Source organism: Calliphora vicina, chromosome 1, assembly GCF_958450345.1.
Source record: "Calliphora vicina chromosome 1, idCalVici1.1, whole genome shotgun sequence".
Classification (NCBI taxonomy): Eukaryota; Metazoa; Arthropoda; class Insecta; order Diptera; family Calliphoridae; genus Calliphora; species Calliphora vicina.
Genome location: NC_088780.1, coordinates 70387608 through 70412734, shown reverse-complemented (window position 1 = coordinate 70412734; position 25127 = coordinate 70387608). Strand labels below are relative to the sequence as shown.

Sequence of the window (25127 nt, the reverse complement as noted above, 5' to 3'; positions counted from 1 at the left end):
ATAGTTCCAAAAACCCACAACAGGGACCGCAAATCTCATAAAAAAATAAAAAAAGAATTTTAGTTTTTTTAAACATGCACGATGAATAGCCACGGCACCAATATTTCCTTTCTATCACTTACCATTAAAAAGTTATGAGGTTTCAAAGTTATTTATTTAACAAGAAAATAATATTTGGAAAATAAAGCTTAGACATTTTTTTATTAGCTTGTCTTAACAAAACATTTTTAAAGCCACATAACTTTTTAACGGGTTGTGATAGAAAGGAAATATTGGTTAAAATGCCCTTCCATCGTGTATATTTAAAAAATCTAAAATACTTTTTTTTATTTTGTTTATGAAATTTGCGCCCTCTGTTGTGGGTTTTTGGAACTATTTTTAAGGATTCAAAAATCATCAATTGTATTAATTTTTGATGCACAATCGACTAGTGAAATCAGATTTGCAATATATTCAACAGTTTTTGCTCTACAGAAAAATGTTCTCAAAATTCGCGTCTTTAGGTACGTTGAACCACCACAAGGAGTGAAATTTTTTCAAAAAAAAAGGACGTCACTATTTTTATTTGCGCAAAAACCTTCAGAAAAATGATGATACCCGAAAAACAAATGACGTGACCTGGTCACAAACGAACTCTAATATATATATTGCCGTGTATTACCAAATCTCCAAAAAGGAACCTAAGGCCATTTACCCAGCGTACTGGTAAATATACAAACCAAGTGTCCATACTACATAACGGCATATTTTTTATTCTTTAAATAGCTACACTAGTATTGATATATATTGCTAAAAAATTAATATCTCAAGTGACATTTAATAGTGCAAGTGAATGTGTCGGCAAAAAATAATAAGAACAATTAAAAAGAAATTTGTTGGTGTAGTTAATATAAAAAAAATTAAGAGTAAAAGTTACTGTTTAAATTTTTCATAAAATATGTTTTGTTTAGAAAAAAATTGCAATTATGTAAATGTGTGTTTTAAATGTGCAATTTTTGTTCAATGTCCATATTCCATTAGAATTTCAAATGGTAATTTATCGGAGTTACGTTTTAGTTTTTATGTTGTCGTTATCTATATATACATATGTAGCTTTTTAATGTTTAACCCTTCGTTAGTCGCAATCATTTTCAATCGAGACTAGTCGCAATGTATCAAATTGATATCAATAAAAGAAAGGCGCGTTTGAAAATAATCTCTTCACTTTTTAATTCGAAAACATAAAAACAATATTAAATGCAATGTATTTAAAAGAGTAATACAAACAAATTGCAGTAAAACTATTATTTTATCAAAAAATAGCTTAAAATTTAGGGTGTTTAAAAAAATTTACAATAAAAAAATGTTTGCGTGTATCAACCAGATCAGTTGCGAGTAACGGGGGGTTAAAAAATTAGCTGCCAGTTTTTGCCTAAACGATTTTTATTTCATTTAGAGTTTAACATGTCCATTATAAGCAAGGAGCTGTATTTTTAAGATTGGCGTGGCATTTCGCCCACTTCAAATTTTTTAATGAATGGTATCCTTTAATTCCTTCCACACATACAGAAAGAGGGTGTGAAAATTTCAGGAAAATCGGTCCAGCGGTTTCGCCATTTATAGGCTTCAAACAAACCCACAAAGAAAAAATTTACATATAAAAACACACATTCATGCCCAAAAAATTTTTTTTCAGATTGTTTATACTGATGAAATATATAAACATACAAAGTTTTATGTCGATACGGCTTTTCAAATGACTTTTTCCCGGCTAGATTGAGCATTTGGACCACTGTGCGGCGTGTGTTTCACCACACGTTGGTACTGATAGTGACATTGGTCATTAAATATTTTTTATACCAGTTGCGGCTTGTTTTTTATCGAACAGTAGTTTTTTTTTGTGTTACAACATCTTATTTGTTTTTTTTTTCAATCGTTCCATTTTTTCTTATTTAAAAATGTATAATTTATGAATGAGTGAGAGTGGGTTTGTCTGAAAACAAGACATCATCGATAACCGTACCGACGACGAAAATTACCTTCAAGATGACAGAGAGTACGCGATTGATATGGTTATTTGTTTCCGCCCGACATACTGCCCGTGATTCCGATATTTACGATTACAATATGAACATAAAAATAAGCCTAATTTCGTAGTCTTTCCATTGGTATATAAATAGCACTTTAAAACCAATATTTTTTACTTTAAATAAAATACTTGTCATATTTCACTGAAAATATGTCATTTATTTATCATGCTTTCTTTGTGATTCTTTTGTATTTCGAAAAAACCGATTCGGTGATATTTTATGAGGACTTTAATATCCTAATTTAAACTAATTATTTTAAGTAATTCTATATAAAAATTTAAAAAACATAAAATGTTTGCAAAAAATTACAAAAGTTAGAATATTTTTAGACTTACACAATAATGACATATACGACATTGAAAGCCCCTTTCACATGATACCAAAATATTAAAAAAACAAATAATAAAAACTCTAAAAGGGACTTTTTTATCCAACTCATGATAAACAATTTTTTGCAGTACCCTAATGTACCTAATTTTATAGAATAAAATCAATGATTAATGAATATATTCTAGGACTGTTTTAAACAAATGACATTACCTATTCTTAAAATTCTAGGTATTTTTAGAAAAATTTTAAAAATGCTAGTAGGCACTAGAGTGTCCAAAAAACCGGCAAATTTGAAAAACCGGTTTCCGGTTTAACCGAAAAAGTGTGTTTTTGAAAAAACCGGTTTTGATTATTGCCTTTTAAAAAACCGGTTAAACCGGTTTCTGTTTGTATCTTCAAAAAAACCATTTAACCGGTTTATATTAAATTTTTATTTAATATGAAAAAGGTCTACTTAAATTTATTTTTATTTGTGGACGCTAATAGGAAATTTAGCATTTTTGAATTCTTAAGGCTCTATCTTTATGCAATTATTTTATATCTTTTATGAAATATTGTCAAATGCTATAATTTTCTATAAAATAAATCAATATTTTTAAAAATGATAACAAAGTTTTTCATATATATGATTGAATGAGCTTTAGAAAATATATTTCATTAAAACCGGTTAACCGTCTTACAAAAACCGGTGGAGTTTACATAGATAAAAAAAACCGGTTGACCGGTTTTCGGTTTTGGATATTCTAGTAGGCACTGACAAATAAAAAATCATTTCACATTTATGTAAAGTGTGGCTTTTTTGGTTTAAAACATCACCTGATTTTTAAAAAGTTAATACGACTTTCAAATTTTCATCCGCATTTTCTCTTAAAGTCTAACGGCTATATGCATAAAAAACCTTATTGTAGATTTAAAACACAATTTTGTTAACAAACACTTTAGCTTTAAAAACCATTTATAAAATTATTGTTTCATAAACGTTTGTTAAAGGCACAATAACTAATGTACTGATTTTTGTCTAAGCTGGCAATGCTTCTCATTTATTTACCCTTTTTCGTTGTTAATGTGGCTTTCAATTAGGATAAAATAGTCGTTCATTTTCTTTTTTTCATTGATTGTTTTTAGTAATAATACATTTTTGAAGAGAACAACTAATTTTTACATAAAAAATCAGATTCTAGTAACTTGATTTTAAGCTTAAATGTATTAATGTACAAACTTTTTTATATAGTTTATTTCAATTATTATTAAAAGAATGACGAATATAAACACCAAAATAAACATCACTGTTTTATAATATTGTTACGTTTTAACCTTTTCAAAACGTTTGTTTATTTCCTTTAAATAAACCGGATACTTTTGGTTGCAAATAAAAGCCGTTTAGTAGTTTGAAAATTGTAACAACACTTTATTTATTTGAAATGTACAACAACCCCAGAATTAAATAGTCACTCAATGATTTTTATACACGTTTATAAATTCTCAGAAATACAGACACTTTATAATGTACACGAATGCACTTGAAAAATACAGCACACTTTAAGGCACTCAGTTGATGTTTATTCGAATAGCGTCTCTGATAAACTCACTAACGACTGCAACCTCTGCCACTATTTATAACACTGTCATCTGCATTCTAGATGGCTCTTTAACTGTCTAGAGCTTTCTAATACATACGCCATCTGAGGTGTACTTACTACAATGTTCTTTAACTGAATATTCGAATATACGGTCGCAGCAAACAGCGTTGCCAATTTACGATCAAGGGTCAACTGAAAGCTTTTATTCAATGTTAATAATGCCCACAGATATGTTACAGTTTGCTATTACAGCACTGCTTTTTGAAACCATTCTGCTACTTTTAAATCAGCCGTTAAAATCGTTACATTTGAATTCAAGTACAATTTCGTAACAATATATTTTATTAATTTATTTTTATTGACATTTTGTTAAATTTTAACAAAATTTAATGAATTTCTATGTGCAAACACATACATAGTTTTAATTTCGGAGTGGGTATATTAGATTGTGTGGACCTTCTTCCATAAAGTTTAAACGTTTTATGTTGTTGCAGGTTAAAAGTAAATTATTAAAATGGAACTTATTTTTAAGAATTCCTTAAAGTAGGTTTAAGTAGAGTTTCGTGTTCGGTTTTAATCGAAACCGAAACCTCGGGTTTTCAATGCCTAAAACTGAAACCGACAATTATTCTTCGGTTTTTACTTTTAATCTATTTTCAGTAGAAAAATTAAAAATTTTTAAATGAAAAACAAACTTTTTCATCCAGAGATTCATCCGTGTATTTCCTGACAATTAAAATTCAAATGACTATTTATTTAATTTAAAAAAAGAATGCAGTGTTTTTAACAAAGATTTTGTTATTTTCAAATATCCAATAAAAGTATGGTGTACTGGCTGACCCGGTGCGCTTCGCCATCCCAATCCCTTTGTGAATTAATAATAATTCAGGATAACACGTCTCTACTTTCAAGTTTATTGGTTCATTATAATGTGGATTCTAGCTCATTCAAAACTTATTATTAGAATTAAAAAAGTACCATAAAGACCCACATATTGCATCATGAATGCCTAATTTCATATTTCTGGGCCCATTATTATTGAAAATGAATCATGTGTGTCTAATTTTTAAGTTTATTATTATAAAATATTCCAAATGTACTATTACAATAAAGAAATATTACTATTGCCAACTATTATATATATAAGTAAAATTATTTAATATAATAAAAAGTACAATTAGAAGATAAAGTACCAATTTTCCACAATTGAACCCCCGTCAAGTTTGAAATCAAAGTAATTTCCTGATTATAGGTTCAATATTATAGAAAATTTAAAAAGTACCATTTTGAAGAATGAAAAAGTGCTCCTTTTTTGGTATCATAATACCAGCTCCCTATTTTTGATTATTTCTTTATTAGCATTTCTTTAGAAGCATATTAGCCAACTTTAATGTGTATATGCTAACTAATTTAATATATTAAAAAAGTACCATTAAAAGAAATTTTCCTTTATCCTCTTGAACACCCGTCAAGTTTGAATTTTAAATTTGTTTGCTTTTCCTACCGATCGGTTTTCCATTTTTTAAAACCGATACCGCGGTTTTGAAATTCTTCGGTTTTTTGAAAACTCTAGTTTAAATTAGGGTCGAACCTACTTTAAAATATGTACACTTAAAAATTGTTTATCAAAGGTATTTTAAGATATTAATCGTTTATAAATACAACTTTATTTTCCTATGATTGGTTTACAAACCTTTTGTAAATTTTTATGCATATGGCTGTAAAAGTTTCATTACCAATTAAGTTTAGAAAAAATCGAATTTGCAAAAAAAAGTCTAAAATTGTAAGTCTTGAGTAAAAAAATATTTATTTTGATAGATATTCCACTCGCATCCCACTAAGCGACCAAAAGAGTCTTCAAGGAAAATATCTAAGCTTTTGTTTGAGATAAAAAAAAATTTTAAAGAAAAAGTCAACAAAGTTTTTGATTTTGCATAAAAAGTCAAAAATTTTATGTTTTGCGTTACAAAATATTTATATTGATAGATATCCCACTCGCATACTACTAAGCGACCAAACAGGTGTTCAAGGAAAATATCTAATGGTGTTTTCTTTTCTGAGAAAAATGTTCCATTTATGTTACAATTGGCACAGGGGTTGTTCCATTCTAGAAATGTATGCAAACATGCGAAGAGTTGCCGTTTTCCTTTCTAAATATGTTGCATAAATAAGTGGTAAATATGTTACATATTTCACCCTCAATTATATTTCAGGGTGAGATAATACATACAAATATGTTACATATTTCACCCTCAATTATATTTCAGGGTGAGATAATACCCTTTTTTGCAACTGCGTTAAGTACTTTTTTGCAATTGAGTAGCAGCTGATTTCTATTATTGACAATCAGTGTTGTTAATGCTGTTGGCAAACAAACACAATGAATGTCGAAAGTCGCGTAAATATGTTACATATTTCACCCTCAATTATATTTCAGGGTGAGATAATACCCTTTTTTGCAACTGCGTTAAGTACTTTTTTGCAATTGAGTAACAGCTGATTTCTATTATTGACAATCAGTGTTGTTAATGCTGTTGGCAAACAAACACAATGAATGTCGAAAGTCGCGTTAACAGTGTTAAATATCGCTTTTTAATACAAAATTCATTCAATATTTGGCACGCTAAATATACATTAGTGTTAAGTGTAAAATCAGGAAATTATTTTGTTCCATTCTAATAGAAAAAATGTTTCACTTTGCAAGGGTGTGTGTAACATGATAATAATATTACACATTTATAAGGCATCATTTTTTTAGAAAAGAAAACACTATATGCTTTATTTTAAGCAAAAAAGGGCCCATTTTAAAAAAAGTCTAAAAAGTTTTTGATTTCGAAAAAAAATATTTAAAAACAAATTTTTTTTTTTTTACTTTTTTTTAAAATAAAGCTTAGATATTTTCCTTGAACACCGTTTGGTCGCTTAGTAGTATGCGAGTGGGATATCTATCAAAATAAATATTTTGTAACGCAAAACATAAAATTTTTTTTTATCTCAAACAAAAGCATAGATATTTTCCTTGAAGACCCTTTTGGTCGCTTAGTGGGATGCGAGTGGAATATCTATCAAAATAAATATTTTTTTACTCAAGACTTACAATTTTTGACTTTTTTTTTGCAAATTCGATTTTTTTTTTCAAAAAGGGCCATTTTTTAAAATTTTTTTAGTCAAAAGAAAACTTAGGTCCATTCCTTTAAGATATCTTTAGTCCCTTAGTGGGATGCGAGTGGGATATCTATCAAAATAAATATTTTATAATTCAAGAAATACAATTTTTGAAATTTTTTCCCAATATGGGCCCTTATTTAAATTTTTTTTTGCTCAAAATAAAGCGTAGGTCTTTACCTTTAAGACCTATTTGGTCGCATAGTGGGATGCGAGTGGGATATCTATCAAAATAAATGCGACCAAACCATCTTAAAGGAATATACTTAAGCTTTCTTTATAGCAAAAAAAAAAATTACAAAAACGGCCCATTTTAAAAAAAGTTTTTGATTTTGCAAAAAAAAATCAAAAATTGTATATCTTGAGTTACAAAATATTTATTTTGATAGATATCCCACTCGTATCCCACTATGCGACCGAAAATATCTTAAAGGAATAGACCTAAGCTTTCTTTTGACTAAAAAAAATTTAAAAAGGGCCCATTTTGAAAAAAAATTCGAATTTGCAAAAAAAATAATCAATAATTGTATGTCTTGAGTTACAAAATTTTTATTTTGATAGATATCCCACTCACATCCCACTAAGCGACAAAATAGGTCTTAAAGGAAAAGACCTAAGCTTTTTTTTGAGCAAAAAAAAAAATTTAAAAAGGGCCCATATTGGAAAAAATTTCGATTTTGCAAAAAAAATTAAAAAATTGGATGTCTTGCGTTACAAAATATTTATTTTGATAGATATCCCACTCGCATCCCACTAAGGTACTAAAAATATCTTAAAGGAATGGACCTAAGCTTTCTTTTGACTAAAAAAAATTTTGAAAAAAAATCGAATTTGCAAAAAATAAGTCAAACATTTTAAGTCTTGAGTAAAAAAATACTTATTATACTTATATATCTTCAAGGAAAATATCTAAGCTTTTGTTTGAGCTAAAAAAAAAATCAATTTTGAAAAAACAAGTCAACAAAGTTTTTGATTTTGCAAAAAATGTCAAAAATTTTATGTTTTTTATTTTATCCCACTCGCATCCCACTAAGCGACCAAACAGATTTTCAAGGAAAATATCTAAGCTTTATTTTAAGAAAAAAAGGCCAATTTAAAAAAAAAAGTCAAAAAAAAGATTGAAGAAAGAGCTATCTAAACTATTTGGAACACATTTTGCTAAGAACAATAGGTAATAAGTTACATGGATAAGAAAAAACACCTGCTTGATCAAAATGTCAAACTTTGACCCCCTCTAACTCAGAGAGTTCTCGACCGATCGTATTGAAAAATTCATCCCGATCGGAAGACATCGATTTCAAAAGTTGGTTCACTTGACATGAAATGCCCCATATATCTACATTTGACAAGCATAATTTATATTATATATATTTAATATGTATTCTTTTTATATTAATTATAAACTAAACAATTTTATATTTTCTATATTTTGCATACAAATATTAATTCTTTGAACACTAACTTTACACAACTTTACAAATATTTTACATTTTGCTGCACACCAGAGCAAGGAAGCAGGGATTCGAACCCTTGTAGCTCTCGATGATCAGGGAGGTGAGTTCACTTTTTACACTTTACATAAATTACTTTATATTCCTTAATAAATAACTTAACACTAAAATGGGCACAATGTCCTTTAGTTTTTATACCTAAAAATCGAAACTACAGCATAACAACAATTCAATTTTATAATTACACTATTTACATATCGTCACCTTAAATGCAAACGGACGTAACTACACATTTATTATCTTTACAGGAGAAGCAAAAAACGTTATACAATCAATAATTAATAATAAAGTTGTCATTTTTGATCACAGGGGTCTAAACATTTGCGTGAGCATGTAGTTTGATAAAAATAAGCATAATCAATCAAAAACTCATTTTGAATTTTTGTAGAGTTACGTCCGTTTGCATTTACGGTGACGATATGTTTATTAAAATCGTTTTTACTTACTGCATGCATGTTTTATTAGTAACTAGCATTTAACCCACTACTTCGTTAGCGGAATTGTTAAAATATAATAAAGAAATTTCATGTAACTGTCAATATAAAGTACTTTTTGCTAAAGCACGATTTGACAATTTTAAGTAGTACGGTTAAGTTGCTTTTATGGTTGCCTTATATTTAATACAAATTTCAAAAATATAATGGGTTTCATAATAAAGTTCGCGTATGTCCTCTTCTCGTCTTTTTAGTTTCGTGCCTCTAGGTTTATTAATTTATTAAAAACTTTTTTTAAATAAACCAAAAGTATCGATATATTTATCCGAGATAGCACTCTAAGTGGAATGGAATTGGTATGAAAATAAAATACATCGATCCCTTAGCGCCAAATTATCATAAGCGACAAAACAAAAATTTTACAGGAGAAGGTTTTTTTTGATTATTTTGAAATTTACACATAGAATTAAAAATGTTATGATGCGATATAATATAATTTCGTTCAAGCTATTTGTCTATTTTTCAAAAATATTTATAACTTTTGACAATTAAAAATGCATGAAATACTGTATTGAAAAATATGACAAAACATGTTTTTTATTGAATTTTGATACAAGTTTTTCGAATTGAAATTAAATTTTTACTTCAATAGTTTTTAATGAAATTCCACAGATATATAGATTTCAAATGGAAAAATAAAAACGAATTTTGAAATTTATTATCAGCAATCCAGCAATTCCCAAAATTGAAAAATTCCAAAAATGGGAATTTTTAGTTTTTTGGCTATAATATCCATGCCAGGGTAGCGGTTATTAAGAACCCTTTACAAAATAATTAGAAACAAATTGGGCCACCTAAAATCGGTTACTATATTGTTACGTTTTAACCTTTTCAAAACGTTGGTTTATTTCCTATAAATAACCCGGATACTTTTGATTGCAAATAAAAGCCGTTTAGTAGTTTGAAAATTGTAACAATTCTTTATTTATTTAAAATGAACAACAACCTAATTAAATTGTCACTCAATATTTTTTTTATACACGTTTATAAATTCGCAGAAATACAGACACACTTTATAATGTACATGAATTCACTTGAAAATACAGCACACTTTAAGGCACTCAGTTGATGTTTATCCGAATAGCGTCTCTGATAAACTCCCTAACGACTGCAACCTCTGCCTCTATTTATAACACTGCCATCTACACTCTAGATTGCTCTTTAACTGTCAAAGCTCGAATATTCTAGATCTTTCTAATACATACGCCATCTATGGTGTACTTTCTACAATGTTTTTTAACTGAATATTCGAATTCGAATAGACGGTCGCAGCAAACAGCGTTGCCATACTTACGATCAATGGTCAACTGAAAGCTTTTATTCAATGTTAATAATACCCATAGATATGTTACAGTTTGCTATTACAGCACTGCTATTTGAAAGCATTATGCTACTTTTAAATCAGCCGTTAAAATCGTTATATTTGAATTCAAGTACAATTTCGTAACACTGCCCCCGCTTAAGCCTGTTCGTCCCGAATAGGCATAGATTTACTTCTCCCATAGGCAGCTAGTCGTTCTAGCTTCACTTTAGATCTCGGGCTCTTTTCTTTCTGTATTCTGTACACCACGTCGTTTAATTTCTTAATCACCTTGTATGGTCCATCCCAATGGGTTTGTAGTTTTGGAGACATTCCATTCTTACGTTGTGGGTTATACAGCAGTAAAAGTTGGCCTTCATTAAATCCCTCAGAATTCGCTGCTCGATCGTATCTGGCTTTCATTTTGTCGCTGGTCATTTTTATTCATCTGCGTACGAATTCGTGAAGTTCGTTAAGGTCATCTTGCTCTTGGGAAGTGTTTTCATTATTTGATGAGGGCTTAATACCGAATTCTAAATCACCAGGCAACTTGAGTTCTGTCCCGAAGACAATTTTTGCAGGTGTTCGAGAGGTCGTACAGTGCTTTGTTTTCATATAGGCAATGGACAAAAATAGAAGGAGTTATTGCAGACGAATAAAAATTAGTAGAATATTACCTTTTGGTAAGATTAAGAAAAAGTAAAATTCTTGAAAGGACTCGGGTACCTCCCATATATCCTGAACATATAATTTTGATTAAAATTCACAGTTATACTCCTAACATTTTAAAATTTGGTTATAATCATTTTAATAAAGTTATTGTTGTTTGTGAAAATTTTTATTACAATCCCATGAATGATTCGGGTGGCTGCCATACATCCTTTTCCTTAAAAAACCTATAAACCTAAATAAAATTATTAATTCTCAGTAATTATTGTTCTCTTATAACATTAGATGCAAAATTATGAAAATTCCATCGGAAGGATATTCATAATTCCAAGACATCAAGATTTCAATATCCTGTATAACATCTAATTTTTTTTTTAAAAATCGTTTTTTATTTCGGAACCGAGCATTAATTTAGTTATTAACATTTCAATTCTAGCAAGGATTTGCATAACTGCCAAATATCCTTTTTTTTTAAAAAAAATAGTGAAATATTGTATATATTTTCTAAATTCGGAAGGACGGATGGGCGGTCATTTTCAAATGTTCATTGACTTATGGTTCAACTGTAATATTAGAAACTGGATGTTGGATTATACTTTAAGTGTTCCTAATATCAGCAGAAGCTCATATTACTATATCAACCAAAGGATATGTAGGTTATATTCTATTATTGAGTTACTTACATTTACGGTAAAAATGTATTATTTATGCCATCAACAAATATTTTTTTTAAAGTTCTAGTCAAAACGGACAAATAATGACTTCACATTATAATAAATAAGAGATAGGCATTATATAAAATTAAAGAAAAATTAAAATTGATTAACATGTTTTTTAAAATTAAATTAAAGTTTACAACATCAAGAATCAAATAAAGACCTATTAATAGACTTTATGCCATTAAACTACTTTTGTTAAATAACGCAATATTTCTTAGTTATTTAAATGAAAAAACGGTATTATTTTATAAAAAAACCAAAAATATGGAGCTATTTCCCTAATCCATCAAATTGAAAATTTACAAAATGTGAATTTATACATTTAAACAAAAACAAAATTTTAATAGATTTCATACGAAAGGACAACTAATGATTACATTTTCTTATAGATAATACTTATGGCTATTCTATAGTAAAACATAATCAAAATAGATTAACATATATTTTACTAATATTCCAACAAAGTTTTACAATTTCAGTTGTAAGACTGAAAAAAAAATGTTAATTACTAAAAATTGCGCAGATTAAACAGTTAAACTTTTTTTGACAAAAACAGTAATTTCCCATAATTCCACATTAATATTCTTTCATTTGCATCCAATCGCAAGTTTATATCTTTTAAAACGAACTTTTAACCATTTTTTTAGTTAACCATAAAAAAATATATTTTTCTCCATAAAATTTATGTTGAATTTAATTTTTTTTTATTATATGTTTTTTCCTTTATTCAATTGAATTTAATTGACAAAAAAAGATATTTATAAAAATCTTTTTTACACGAATGCGTCAATTAGTTGTATATTCAAAAATATAAATTTCATTAACGTCAATGACATGATCTTGTTTTTGAATTTTGTCCATTGAACAAAGAACTGTGGGTCGAGTCATGAACAGCTGACCTGTATGCCAATAGAAATTTTGGTATGTGTTCATCCCAGTCCTTCTGGTGTGCACTGACCACTTTTCTTAAATATTCCTCCAGGATGCGATTGAATCTTTCGACCATGCCATCTACCCTGATCCGAGTGCAACTCCAGTGGAACACCATAGCTACACACCCAGTTGTTCACAAATACGCTTATAACCGATTTAGCTTCCTGATTGGGTATTGCATATACCTCTGGCCATTTGCTGAAATAATCCATAACCACTAGAACGTTACGGTTTCCAGCATCACTGACAGGGAAAGGGCCTGATACATCCATCGCAATCCGCTCGAATGGCGCACCTGAGTTATACTGCTGAAGTTGTCCACGACTTCTTCTTACTGGGCCCTTCGCTGCTATGCATTGTGGACAATTGGCTACCCAATCGGCTACTGCTTGCTGATCACCCACCCAATAAAAACGTTGTTTTAGCTTCTCTAAGATTTTTGTCACACCAAGATGACCACCACTCGTACCGTCATGAAACTCTTTCATTACTTCGGATGGTATAACAATTAGATTTGTAACTGTTTTACCGTCAACACTTTCCCATATGCGGTATAAGCAGCCATTTAACAATTGTAGACTATTCCATAGGGCCCAATATGATTTCATCAGTGGACTTTCGGCCGATATTTCATTGCGGGCTGGCCTTCTGCCTTCTTCTTTTGCCGATATTATTTTTGATAGTATGGGGTCATTTCTCTGCGATACAGACCAATCTGCACTGGACTCTATATGCATTAGTCAAACGTCAATGACACACGAGCCAGTTGCCCTTCAGGTTGTTTAAATTGCAACAACCACCTGAGGGCAGAATGATCGGTTCTCAGTTGGAAGTGCTGACCATACAAATACTTGTGGAAATGCTTCACACATTCCAGTACTGCCAGAAGTTCACGTCGCGTTACGCAGTAATTTCTCTCAGGCTTGGAAAGTATTCGGCTGTAGTAGCCTATGACCTTTTCCGTCCCGTTGATCACCTGCGAAAGCACACCGCCTATTCCGTATCCAGGCACATTGCTGTCTAGCACAAACTTCGCTCCTGGGATGGGATATGCCAAATTGGTGCTGTACACAACAATTCTTTTAACACAAGGAATGCCTGTTCTTGAGATTCACTCCACAGGAATGCTCGCGACTTCTGCGTTAGCTCATGTAGGCTTGCGGCAACACTGGCAAAATTCGGTACAAATCGTCAGTAGTATGTGCAAAGGCCTAGAAAACTGCGCAATTCGTGAAGATTTCTCGGACGAGGCCAGTCCTTTACGGCTCGTATTTTATCCTCATATGTTGATATGCCGTCTGCTGTTACGTGATGCCCTAAATACTTAACTTCTTTCTGGAACAATGCACATTTCTTTACGCTAAGTTTTAGTCCAGCCGCAGCTATTCGTTTAAGGACTTCTTCAAGGTTTTTCAAGTGTTCATCGAACGACTTCCCCATGACAATTATGTCATCGAGGTACACCAAGCATGTCTTCCAGTGAAGTCCTTTCAACAAATGTTCCATTAAACGCTCGAATGTGGCTGGAGCATTGCAGAGTCCAAAGGGCATCACATTAAACTGCCATAATCCATCACTAGCACTAAACGCAGTTTTCTCTTTGTCTTTTTCTGCAATCTCTACCTGCCAACAACCACTTTGCAAGTCCAATGTGGAGAACCATTTTGTTCCAGCTAAAGTGTCCAGGGTGTCGTCAATACTTGGTAGCGGGTAGCTGCATTTCTTGGTAACGTTTCTGTTTCTGATGATCGACGGTAACTTGAGTTCTATTTTCATATCCGACGTCAAGGGGTACATTTCGCCAAATCATAACCTTTTGTCCCATATCCAAAGTAATGCCATGACTAATCATGAAATCAGCACCAATGATTACTTCGTTCCATCGGCAACAATAAATACATGATTGACGCTAACGTTGGCAATCGTTAATTTCACATTTACTTTACCATAGACAGTGACCGGCTCCCCAGTTGCTGTGCTCAGACTTACCCCACGTAATGGTTCAATTGTTTTCTTGACTAAATCGGGCTTGACGATAGACTGTGATGCCCCAGTGTCATGTGCTTCTGACCGTTTATGTACCCACAAACAGTAAGGTTGCTATTTGAATTAATTAATTTTGATGTTTATTATTTTGATGTTTATTGTGCCAATGCGAATGAAACGGTTTCCGCAAATGTTGACTTCCGTGTGGCATAAACCACATGTTTTCCATCAGGGCGAAGCCCATTCACAAATGCCTCAATCTTGAAATGATCCAATAACGGATGGTTTTCGTCTGGATATGTAAGCTGCATCAAACGTTCGATTTCTGCCGCAAAGTCTTGTAGCGTCTCATTAGGATTTTGTACTCTACCACCCAATTCCATTCGGTATATTTCTTTCATGTGTTCTCCACCATACTTTCGTTGTATAGCATCTATTCTGTCATCATAGCTATTTTTGTTACTTTCTGGTACGCTTTTAAGAACTATTGCTGCGTTTCCTTTCAAGGCCAAAATCAATTCTATAGATCTTTCTTCATTACTCCATACATTTCTATTGGCAACTGTATCAAACTGGAACTTGAAAACATTAAATGGTGTGCTGCCATCAAAACTAGGAACCTTTATTCTACTCGATGTTTCTGAAATAATTCGCACCGGTCCGTCTTTGCATTGAAGATTATTAATTTTCATTTCCAGATCGAGAAATTTATTATCAACATCTTGGGATTGTTTTCTAGGCCGCTTTCTAATTCGGACAACTTTTTGTCAATGACATCCACTCTGCTGGTAATAACCTCAGACATTTCCTGAATTTTCTCATCTGTAGCTCGAGAGGATTCTTGAAGTTTTGCTTCCATTTCACCTAAGTGTTTGATAGTTTCTTTGACTTCAGCTTTAACCTCAGCACGAAGTTTCTCGTTGTCGGCAAGAAGTTTCTCATTGCTGACTTTAGAAGTTTCTTGAACTTCTCTAGAATTTTCCTGAACTTCAGCTTTAACTTCCTTCAATTTTTCCATCATAGCAGTAAACATTGTGCTTAAATCCATGCTGCTTGTTGTTGCACGTGCAGAAACTTCCATTTCTTCTTTATACTCGAATTCATAAGCTCCAATGTCAATATCACGCCGCTTAAATTCATCTATGAGCCTTCTCTGCAATTCTGCCTTGTTACTCAACTCAACTCAATTCTTTCTTGAGTTGTTCAACTTTTAGTTCTTCAAACTTCATGCTTATTATTTTGCAATCCAACTTCTGACACCAATTGTTACGTTTTAACCTTTTCAAAACGTTGGTTTATTTCCTATAAAAGCCGTTTAGTAGTTTGAAAATTGTAACAATTCTTTATTTATTTAAAATGTACAACAACAGATTTAAATAGTCACTCATCGTTTTTTTTATACACGTTTATAAATTCGAAGAAATACAGACACACTTTATAATGTACACGAATTCACTTGAAAATACAGCACACTTTAAGGCACTCAGTTGATGTTTATTCGAATAGCGTCTCTGATAAACTCCCTAACGACTGCAACCTCTGCCACTATTTATAACACTGCCATCTGCACTCTAGATTGCTCTTTAACTGTCAAACCTCGAATATTCTAGATCTTTCTAATACATACGCCATCTGTGGTGTAATTTCTACAATGTTCTTTAACTGAATATTACGATCAATGGTCAGCGTTGCCATAATTACGATCAATGGTCAACTGAAAGCTTTTTTTCAATGTTAATAATGCCCACAGATATGTTACAGTTTGCTATTACAGCACTGCTTTTTGAAACCATTCTGCTACTTTTAAATCAGCCGTTAAAATCGTTACATTTGAATTCAAGTACAATTTCGTAACAATATTTTGATATCGAATACGCGATTTGAGAATTTTTGACCTCGGTAACAACAATTTTTAAATTTTTTTTCATTTAAAATATTTTGTGAAAACTTTGCTTTTAGAAAGTATAAATTCCTTATACATCCTTAGAAATTTTTTGCGATAACTTAAAAAGAAAAAAAGTAAATTTTTTTTCAAAAAAAAAAAAATAGAGAAAATCGTATTTTTAAAATTTTAGTAATTAACTTAGTAATTATTTTTAAACAATTCTTTTAGGGTGGGTAAAAATGTTGAAAATTTAATTTTCAAATGTGAATATCTACTAAGCTATAAGAAATAATTGATAGCTACGACGATGAGAAAATTCTATAAGTTTAATTTTTTTGAAATCGGAACACAAACGAAGAAATAGGATCGTTTTAAAAATGTAACATGCCCGAGATGTCCCATTTTGAGGACTCTTGGTCGCGCCCCTGGTGGGCCCATGTAGACCTCGACAACACTTTTACTTTGCACATGTGAAATTTCATTGAAACCAAATCTAACCATTTAGAAGTTACAGATTTATATCCCTCTGTGTGTCAATTACGATAAAATGCTTTACTGTAAAATGTAAACATTGACTTACGATAAAATCTTATCCCCTATAATTTTGAAGTTATTAACAATTTTTATATTCTGAGAACGCTAAAACATTAGTCGGTCCATACAATTTTAATTTTTGCAATAAAAAGATGAGTGAATGTCGCTTACGATAATTTGGCGCTAAAGCTGGCCACACACGAATGATTTGTGAGTCCGATTTGTTCGTGTTCGACGTCTTGTTACTTGTTAATGGGGCTGTGCGCGAACAAAATCACAAGTAATTGAAAATTTTCTATCACAAATCAGGCGAACAAATCATTCGGTGTGTGGCCAGCTTAAGTGCTCGACATAATTGCTTTAATTGATTTACATATTATAAATATTGTAACATTGGTGGCTAACTGAAACATGAAAACTTTACTTTTTAAGGAAACAAAAACAATCATGTACTCTAAAAAAAGGAACTAAAATTTAATTAACTTCACATAAAAATATGAAAAGTACAATTATAATAATGTAAAAGAACCATAAAGTCTCCCACTATATATACTTAATTTTATGATTCTAGGTTTAGTATTATACAAAATTTAAAAAGTACAATTAGAACTTCTAAATACTTAATTTTTTCGAGATTTAGATTTAATTGCAACATTATACTAAAACTATTGCAATTTGGTACACTTACATTTTTCTAGTGTATGCAAAAATAAATAATAAATGTTTATAAAATATAAAAACTAAAAGTTTTTAGACATATCGTATATACTCGAATTGCAGTAACTTTTAGGAATGTATTTAATAATAAACATGACAAAGTAGTATTGTAAATTTGTTTACTATTTTATAAATTTAAATCTAACCATTAAGGTAGGGTCACACACGGCAAATATTTACTCAAAAAAGTGTAACCACTTCTTTTAGTACAAATTTGTTTGACGTTGATTACTCTTATAAGTGTTTTGTAAGATCAAATAGCATCAAATAAAATAAAACTAAATACATATTTATTTGTTTTGAATCATCACGAGTAAAATAAGTTTTTAAAATAAATAAAAGAATTCAAATACAATTTATTTAGTGGTTAGGACTTTTCCGTCAAATATTTGCCATTTGTGACCCTACAAAAGTGATAATATTATTTAATATATTATCGCCTTGATACATTTAATTTTTATTGATAAACATTACAATGCGCCTTTTGTAATAAATGTAGAAACAATGTATTTTTTACAAGAAAGTAAAAAGTCGACTTTTCATAAATTTCCAAAAGTCGACAGTTCGAAAAGTCGACATTTCAAAAAACGTAAAAAGTTTGAAATGTAAACTATAGAACCCTAGAACCATTCATGATCGTAAAAGCTCAATTTTAAATTTTCAGATTTATTGCCGAAAAATTCTAAAAGTTTCATTAGAAGAATAAAGAACTACAATTAGATTTTTCTTTTTTGGTGTCATTTGAAAGAAAAAAAGTACCACTAAGCCTCATAGACTTAATTCTTACTTCAGCAGCATAACATTTTACTTATGTGGTAGTAAGTTCAAGAATTTAAAATATTAAAATAGAAGAAACAAGTAAGAGTGCTATATTCGGCTATGCCGAATCTTATATACCCTTCACCTTTGTTGTGGATGCATTATTATTTTTTATAATTAGTATATATGTATGTACATTGCCCACTTTCAGCGTACACTGTACGCTGTACGCCGTACAGCATCCTAAATTTATCAAGAACACAAAAAACAACAACAACGCCAAACGAAACAGAACACCAAAAGAAAAAACAAAAATAAAATACGCAAGGCAATGAAACCAACACACATCCAAACATACGTTTAAATGTATAAAAAACAACAACAACGCCAAAAAAAACAAAACACAAAAGAAAAACAAAATACTCAAAGCTTGCACATTCAAACATAAGATTTGTTGATTTTTTGTCAAAAAAACCAACACACAACCAAACAAAAGTTTAGTTGTATAAAAAACAACAACAACGCCAAAAGAAACAAAACACAAAAAAAAACAAAATACGCATAGCTTGCACATCCAACCATACGTTTTGTTGTTTTTTTGTCAAAGCATGCAATACATTGTGTTTTTTGATGAAATTTTGAGAGGTTATCTCGGATTTTTGCTCATATCTCCGTTATTTATGGACGGATTTTGCTTATTTTAAATAGCAAAATTCTCGAAAGTATGTCTGACAGAATTGTTGAAGATTTGGATCCCGGAGATATCTGGGGCCTTCAGAAAATTGATTTCAACAGACAGACAGACGGACAGACAGACAGACAGACGGACATGGCTTAATCGACTCCGCTATCTATAAGGATCCAGAATATATATACTTTATAGGGTCGGAAATGAAAAATGTAGAAATTACAAACGGAATGACAAACTTATATATACCCTTCTCACGAAGCTGAAGGGTATAAAAAACAATATGCAGTTTACAACCTTGAACACTCGCTATGCTTGAGTTTTTAAATACATACTCCATTTGACATTTTTTTGTGTAACTCAGATGGTACTCCAAATGTTCCGATTTTCGCCGTATTTTTTAGTTATTAAACCCGAGAGGGACGGGAATCATAATTCTTGTTTTATCTAGATTTTCTAAATCTAATGAACTTCATTTCAAAAACTAGTTTTTGAGTAACTACGTGTACTGATTTCGGTCCATCTGCTGGCTAGTTGTCCATGAAAACCTATTAGTAATTGTAATTAAAAATTAATTATTAATTTAATATTATTTGGAACGTGTCATTATTTTGGTTATGGTTATGATCGGTTTATTATTTCATTGATTACTTAAATATACTGAAAGACAATGTTGCTTTCACTATTGACAATTTGGGACTGCCAATAAACTGAGTCATTCAACATGACAACGATCCGAAACACACGTCGATAATTGTTTAGATCACCCACCGTGGTCCCAGACCTTAATCCTATCTAACATTTGTGGGAGCACCTTGACAGAGAAATCAGGTAGAGGAACGTTTCCAACAAGGACGACTTGCAAAAAGCTTTTAATGGAAGAATGGAAAAAAATATCAACAGACATAACGAGAAACCTTCTGGAATCAATGCCTAGAAGATTGAGTAAGTTGCTGAATGCAAATGGAAAACAAATCAAATAGTTGACACCAATTAAGTTATGGATCTAATTTTCAAATGTAATGGGATCTGTTTACCTTTTTGACGCATATAATTAAACTCTTATTATCAGTGTTGCCAGGAGCTGGCAAAAAAAGAAGCTATATTGACTTCAAAAAAGGCCAGAAAATGCTAAACCGCTTTAAAAAAAGCTAAAATATTATAAATTAAGAATCTAATTTATTTATTATTTTTAAATAAAAAATTACAAAATATGTTCATAAAATTAATAAAACTAAATAAAATTAAAACGGTACATGGTTAATAATAAATATAAACAGGTATCTATAATAGTTTTATCATATTCGGAAGAATCAGAACTAGAATACTATAAATAAAATAAATAATAATTATGTAATTTTTTAATGATAATCTAATATTCAATAACGCATTAAACATTTTTTAACTTTACAAAGTTGTACTAAAAAGTCGCTCAACTTAAAGGAAGTACTAAAAAGTTAAATACTAGATTAACCATGTCAGAGACCTGAGCCGAATGCCTAAGAGTCGGATAAGCCAAGCCGCCGGATCGTGATATATTAGGACATTATGACAATATGACTGATAAGAGACCTTGTGAATTGACCATATATATTGTTTTGGTTTTACTATTTTACGTGTATTATGATAATTATCAACGGATAAAAATCGATTTTCCGAAGAATTTTCATATGGTAATCTTTGTCGCAGTTTAATTTGCCGTATTATTTTTTCATAATCTTCACTATTTAAACCGTTCTTTATTTTATCTCTCATTCTTCAAACTTGTATGAAAAATGTGGCAATAACATTAAACAATTTTCAATTGGGGACGATAATGGATCAAATTCCTTGCATTGTATTACAATTTCAAAACACAAACTATTTAGAAAAAATTTTAAATCAGAAAACAGCTTTGTTGGATCTGCTGAATTGCTTACAAATGATTTATTTACATTTTGTACTTTGTGCAATACTGGTAGGCCAAATTATAATTAGCATATTAATATTTACGTATTGGATTTTTTTAATCCTTAAAAATGTTTATTATTTAAACACTATTAATTAGTTTTATTATTAAATTAATTTTATTAATTTAATATTAATTTTTATTAATATTTATATATTAATTTTATATTAATAATTATACACTAATTATCAATTAATAACTTGGTGGTGATGAAGTGCAATTCCTCAATCCAACCAACCCAGTGTTATAACTTTAGATTTTTTTTATTCTTAAAGTATTTTATTTGAACTGTACTGTTCAATCGCCAAAAATGTATTGAATACTTGTTTTAATTTATTTGTGCATGATTGTGCATGCATTGAGTTGTTTACTTAAAATATAACGGCCTTTATTAGAACAACAACAACACATATGTATAAAATATGCCTATATCAAAATATGTTTGTTCTATTAATAGAATTCTTTTGGTTCTATTAATAGATTAAATTTAAGTAAACAACCAGTGGCATTGCAAAAAGGGGTGTAAAGTAAAATATTACAAATATTACTATTGATTATATTTTATAGTATACTAGTATATATAACTCCCCCATCCTTAGATTGAGGCTCTGACGAAACTTAAAAGAACAATAGAGAGAAGAAAAAAAAAGATATATATAGCATAAAAAAACGTAACATATAGGTACAAACTTACATATCTAAATTTATTTTTTATTAATTTTATAAATTTAAATGTTTTTCATACTGTACAATAATTATAATTTTATACATTAAACGAATAAACAAAAAAAAAAAAATACATACAGTCAGCGTCAAAAGAAAGTGTACAACTTGTTTTTACATTTAAAACGTTTTATTTACATATTAAAAAACAATTTTTTCTCCAGTTCTAGTATATTTAACAAAACACTTAATTGTTCTCTTGCAATATATAAACAAAAAACTAAACTATTTCAACTGCAACAAAAACAGTAACAACAAAACCAAAAATACTCCATTTTTAACGCGTCAGAAAAAAGTGTACACATTTAGAATTGCAATAAGATTTTTCTAGCTACATAAAAAAATATATTGTTATTCTTAATTTTTGCCTAGATTATAATTTTTTGTGGATCTTGCTGCTAGTCTCATGAGATTTTAAGATAGTAGCTTTTCTTGTTTGATCGCGAGATCTTTAAAACCAAAATGGGAAAACAAACTGCAATTGAAACAAGAAAGTAAGTCATAAAATTTAAAAATGAAGGCAAATCGTCACGTGAAATCTCCTCTATAATACGAAGAAGCCATAATACTGTAAAAAAAATTATAGACAAACAAAAAAATTTAGAATTTTAGAAGATCAGCAACGTGCCGGAACACCAAAACGCCTTAACAACCTTGAAATACGATCGATTGTGAGAGCAGTGAAGAAAGTATTCACAGTAAGTGCAGTAAAATTATGCGAAGAATTAACAGATTCGTCTGGAGTGAGAGTTAGTAACAGTACGGTTCGCCGAGCGCTACAGCCAAATGCTCTATATGGTGGAGTTCCGAGAGAATAACCCCACATTTCCAAACGAAATAAAGAGCAACTTCGAGAATTCGCAAACAGGTATAAAAACCAAGAAAATTGTTTTGGAATAATGTGCTGTTTACGGACGAAAGCAAGTTTGAGATTTTCGGAAGTAAAAAAAGGAGTAAAATTTGGAGAAGCAAAAATCAAGAGTTCGACCAAAAAATGTACTATCCACCGTAAATCATGGTGGTGGTTAGGTGATGGTGTGGGGGTGTATGGCGGCAAGTGGCATGGGAAAACTCATATTTATTGATAGTTTGATGAGCAAAACCGATTACCTAAACATTCTTATAGAAAATATGGAACCCATCATAAGAAAATTAAATATAGACCGAACCTGGATCTTCCAACAGGACAACTATCCGAAGCATACTTCTTAACTTGTTAAAGAATGGTTGTTGTATCATACACCGAAACAACTGGAACAATCCCCACAGTCACCGAACATTAATCCCATTGAACATCTGTGGTAGCATTTGGACAGACAGATCAGAAAATGAAATATTACCAGCAATGACACTCCACACGAAATCCTGCAGGAAGAGTGGTTCAACATCCCAACATCGGTGACATCAAAATTGGTAGAAACAATGCCAAGGAGGCTTGAAACTGTTTTAAAACCCAAAAGATGTCAAATAAAATACTAAACACGTTTTTTCTTCTAATTTCCCTAAACTGTACACTTTCTTTTGACGCGTTAAAAATGGAGTATTTTTGGTTTTGTTGTTACTGTTTTTGTTGCAGTTGAACTAGTTTAGTTTTTTGTTTATATATTGCAAGAGAACAATTAAATGTTTTGTTAAATATACTAGAACTGGAGAACAAATAGTTTTTTAATATGTAAATAAATAAAATGTTTTAAATGTAAAAACAAGTTGTACACTTTCTTTAGACGCTGACTGTATATGGAAATTCGAGTTTTTATCATAAATTGCACATATATTTTTATTTATAATTCTATACATAATGCTTAATTTTATATATTTTTTATTATTATTACTTTTTTTTTTAATAATTTTCAAAAAAAAAAAAAAAAAAATTAGTTGATAATTGTAACAAATACAAATACAGTCATTGGTACATACATACATATAAGTATACGTAAACATCTACACACATAATAATATTCTGGACTTATTACAAAAACAAAGTCGTAAATAACAAGAGTAAACGTTTTAATAAGAAATTGTTCAACAAGTTTATTTTTTTTTCGCATTTAAAAATAAAAGCAATTATGTATTAAAAAGTTTCTTCCTTTTTAAATGAGATTTATAATATTTATATCCATTACTAGTAAAAAATGTTTGTACAATTTTTGTATAGTTTTTCTTCTACAGAATCTATATCCTTATTGGGATCATGTCGAAGTAATCTGATATGTTCATGTATCGTATTGTGTAGGCGTTCTATATCAGAATTAGAAGAATGATTACACAGAGGAACAAAATTGACATTTTGGTTTGGTGCCGCGGAAAATGTTTTTGATAAAACATGTATGGGACATTACATAGTCAAAACTATATTTAGTTTTTTTTGAGGAGCTCTTGTTTTTAAGATATCGCGGTTTTAATTTTTTTGGTTATTCTGTATTTTTTTCTCTTTTTGTTGGGTTATTTCATAAATGGAGACTAAAATTAAAAACGCATCTTTGTACTGGTATTCTACACAAAATTATCTTTTCTTTGACATCAATTTTGTTTATCTAAGTTTCAGGATATATTGGTGATATCGCAAGGATGTTGAAAATTAACTTTTTTCAGTTTCAACTTATCAGTAAACTAATTTATATAAAAATATTGAAAATTCGCTGAAAATATACTAAACTATTTGGCAAATAACTCAAAGTTTTACAGTATTTTTCATATGTATTTCATATTAAAAAAACTATATAAATGTTCGTAACTTGAATGTTTTACACCTGTTTTTTTTATAAATATAATTTCTCTTGTTATATTATTTCATTATGGCTAGTAAGATGAGATGCTGTGTTAAAGATCCTAATATGTTTTGTTACATTTGTGACGAATATATGTTAAAAGATCAGCGAAAATCAATTACAACACTGTTCTTCAATTATATTTTGCTTACTTTGGTATTCAAATTCGCAACATAGACAATTCCTGGATATATAATGTAGAAGTAAATCTATATGTTTGTAAAAATTTATTTTTTTCTGTAAAATACTAGTGTTTTTTAAAAAAAATTTAAGATATTTTCACCAAAAACGCTGTAAATCACGTAAATTCAAAATTCGCAATATTTTAAAAACGTCAAATGAAGTATTT

The 25127-nt window shown here is 30.0% G+C and overlaps 1 protein-coding gene across 1 annotated transcript in view; it reads left to right on the top strand.

Moving 5' to 3' along the window:
• LOC135949351 (synaptosomal-associated protein 25) overlaps positions 1–25127 on the top strand; it is a 537273-nt gene that overhangs the window by 165218 nt on the left and 346928 nt on the right. The window contains exon 3 of the mRNA XM_065498880.1: positions 8650–8698. Within this exon, the coding sequence (XP_065354952.1) occupies positions 8650–8698 (49 nt within the window). The remainder of the gene's footprint in view (positions 1–8649; positions 8699–25127) is intronic.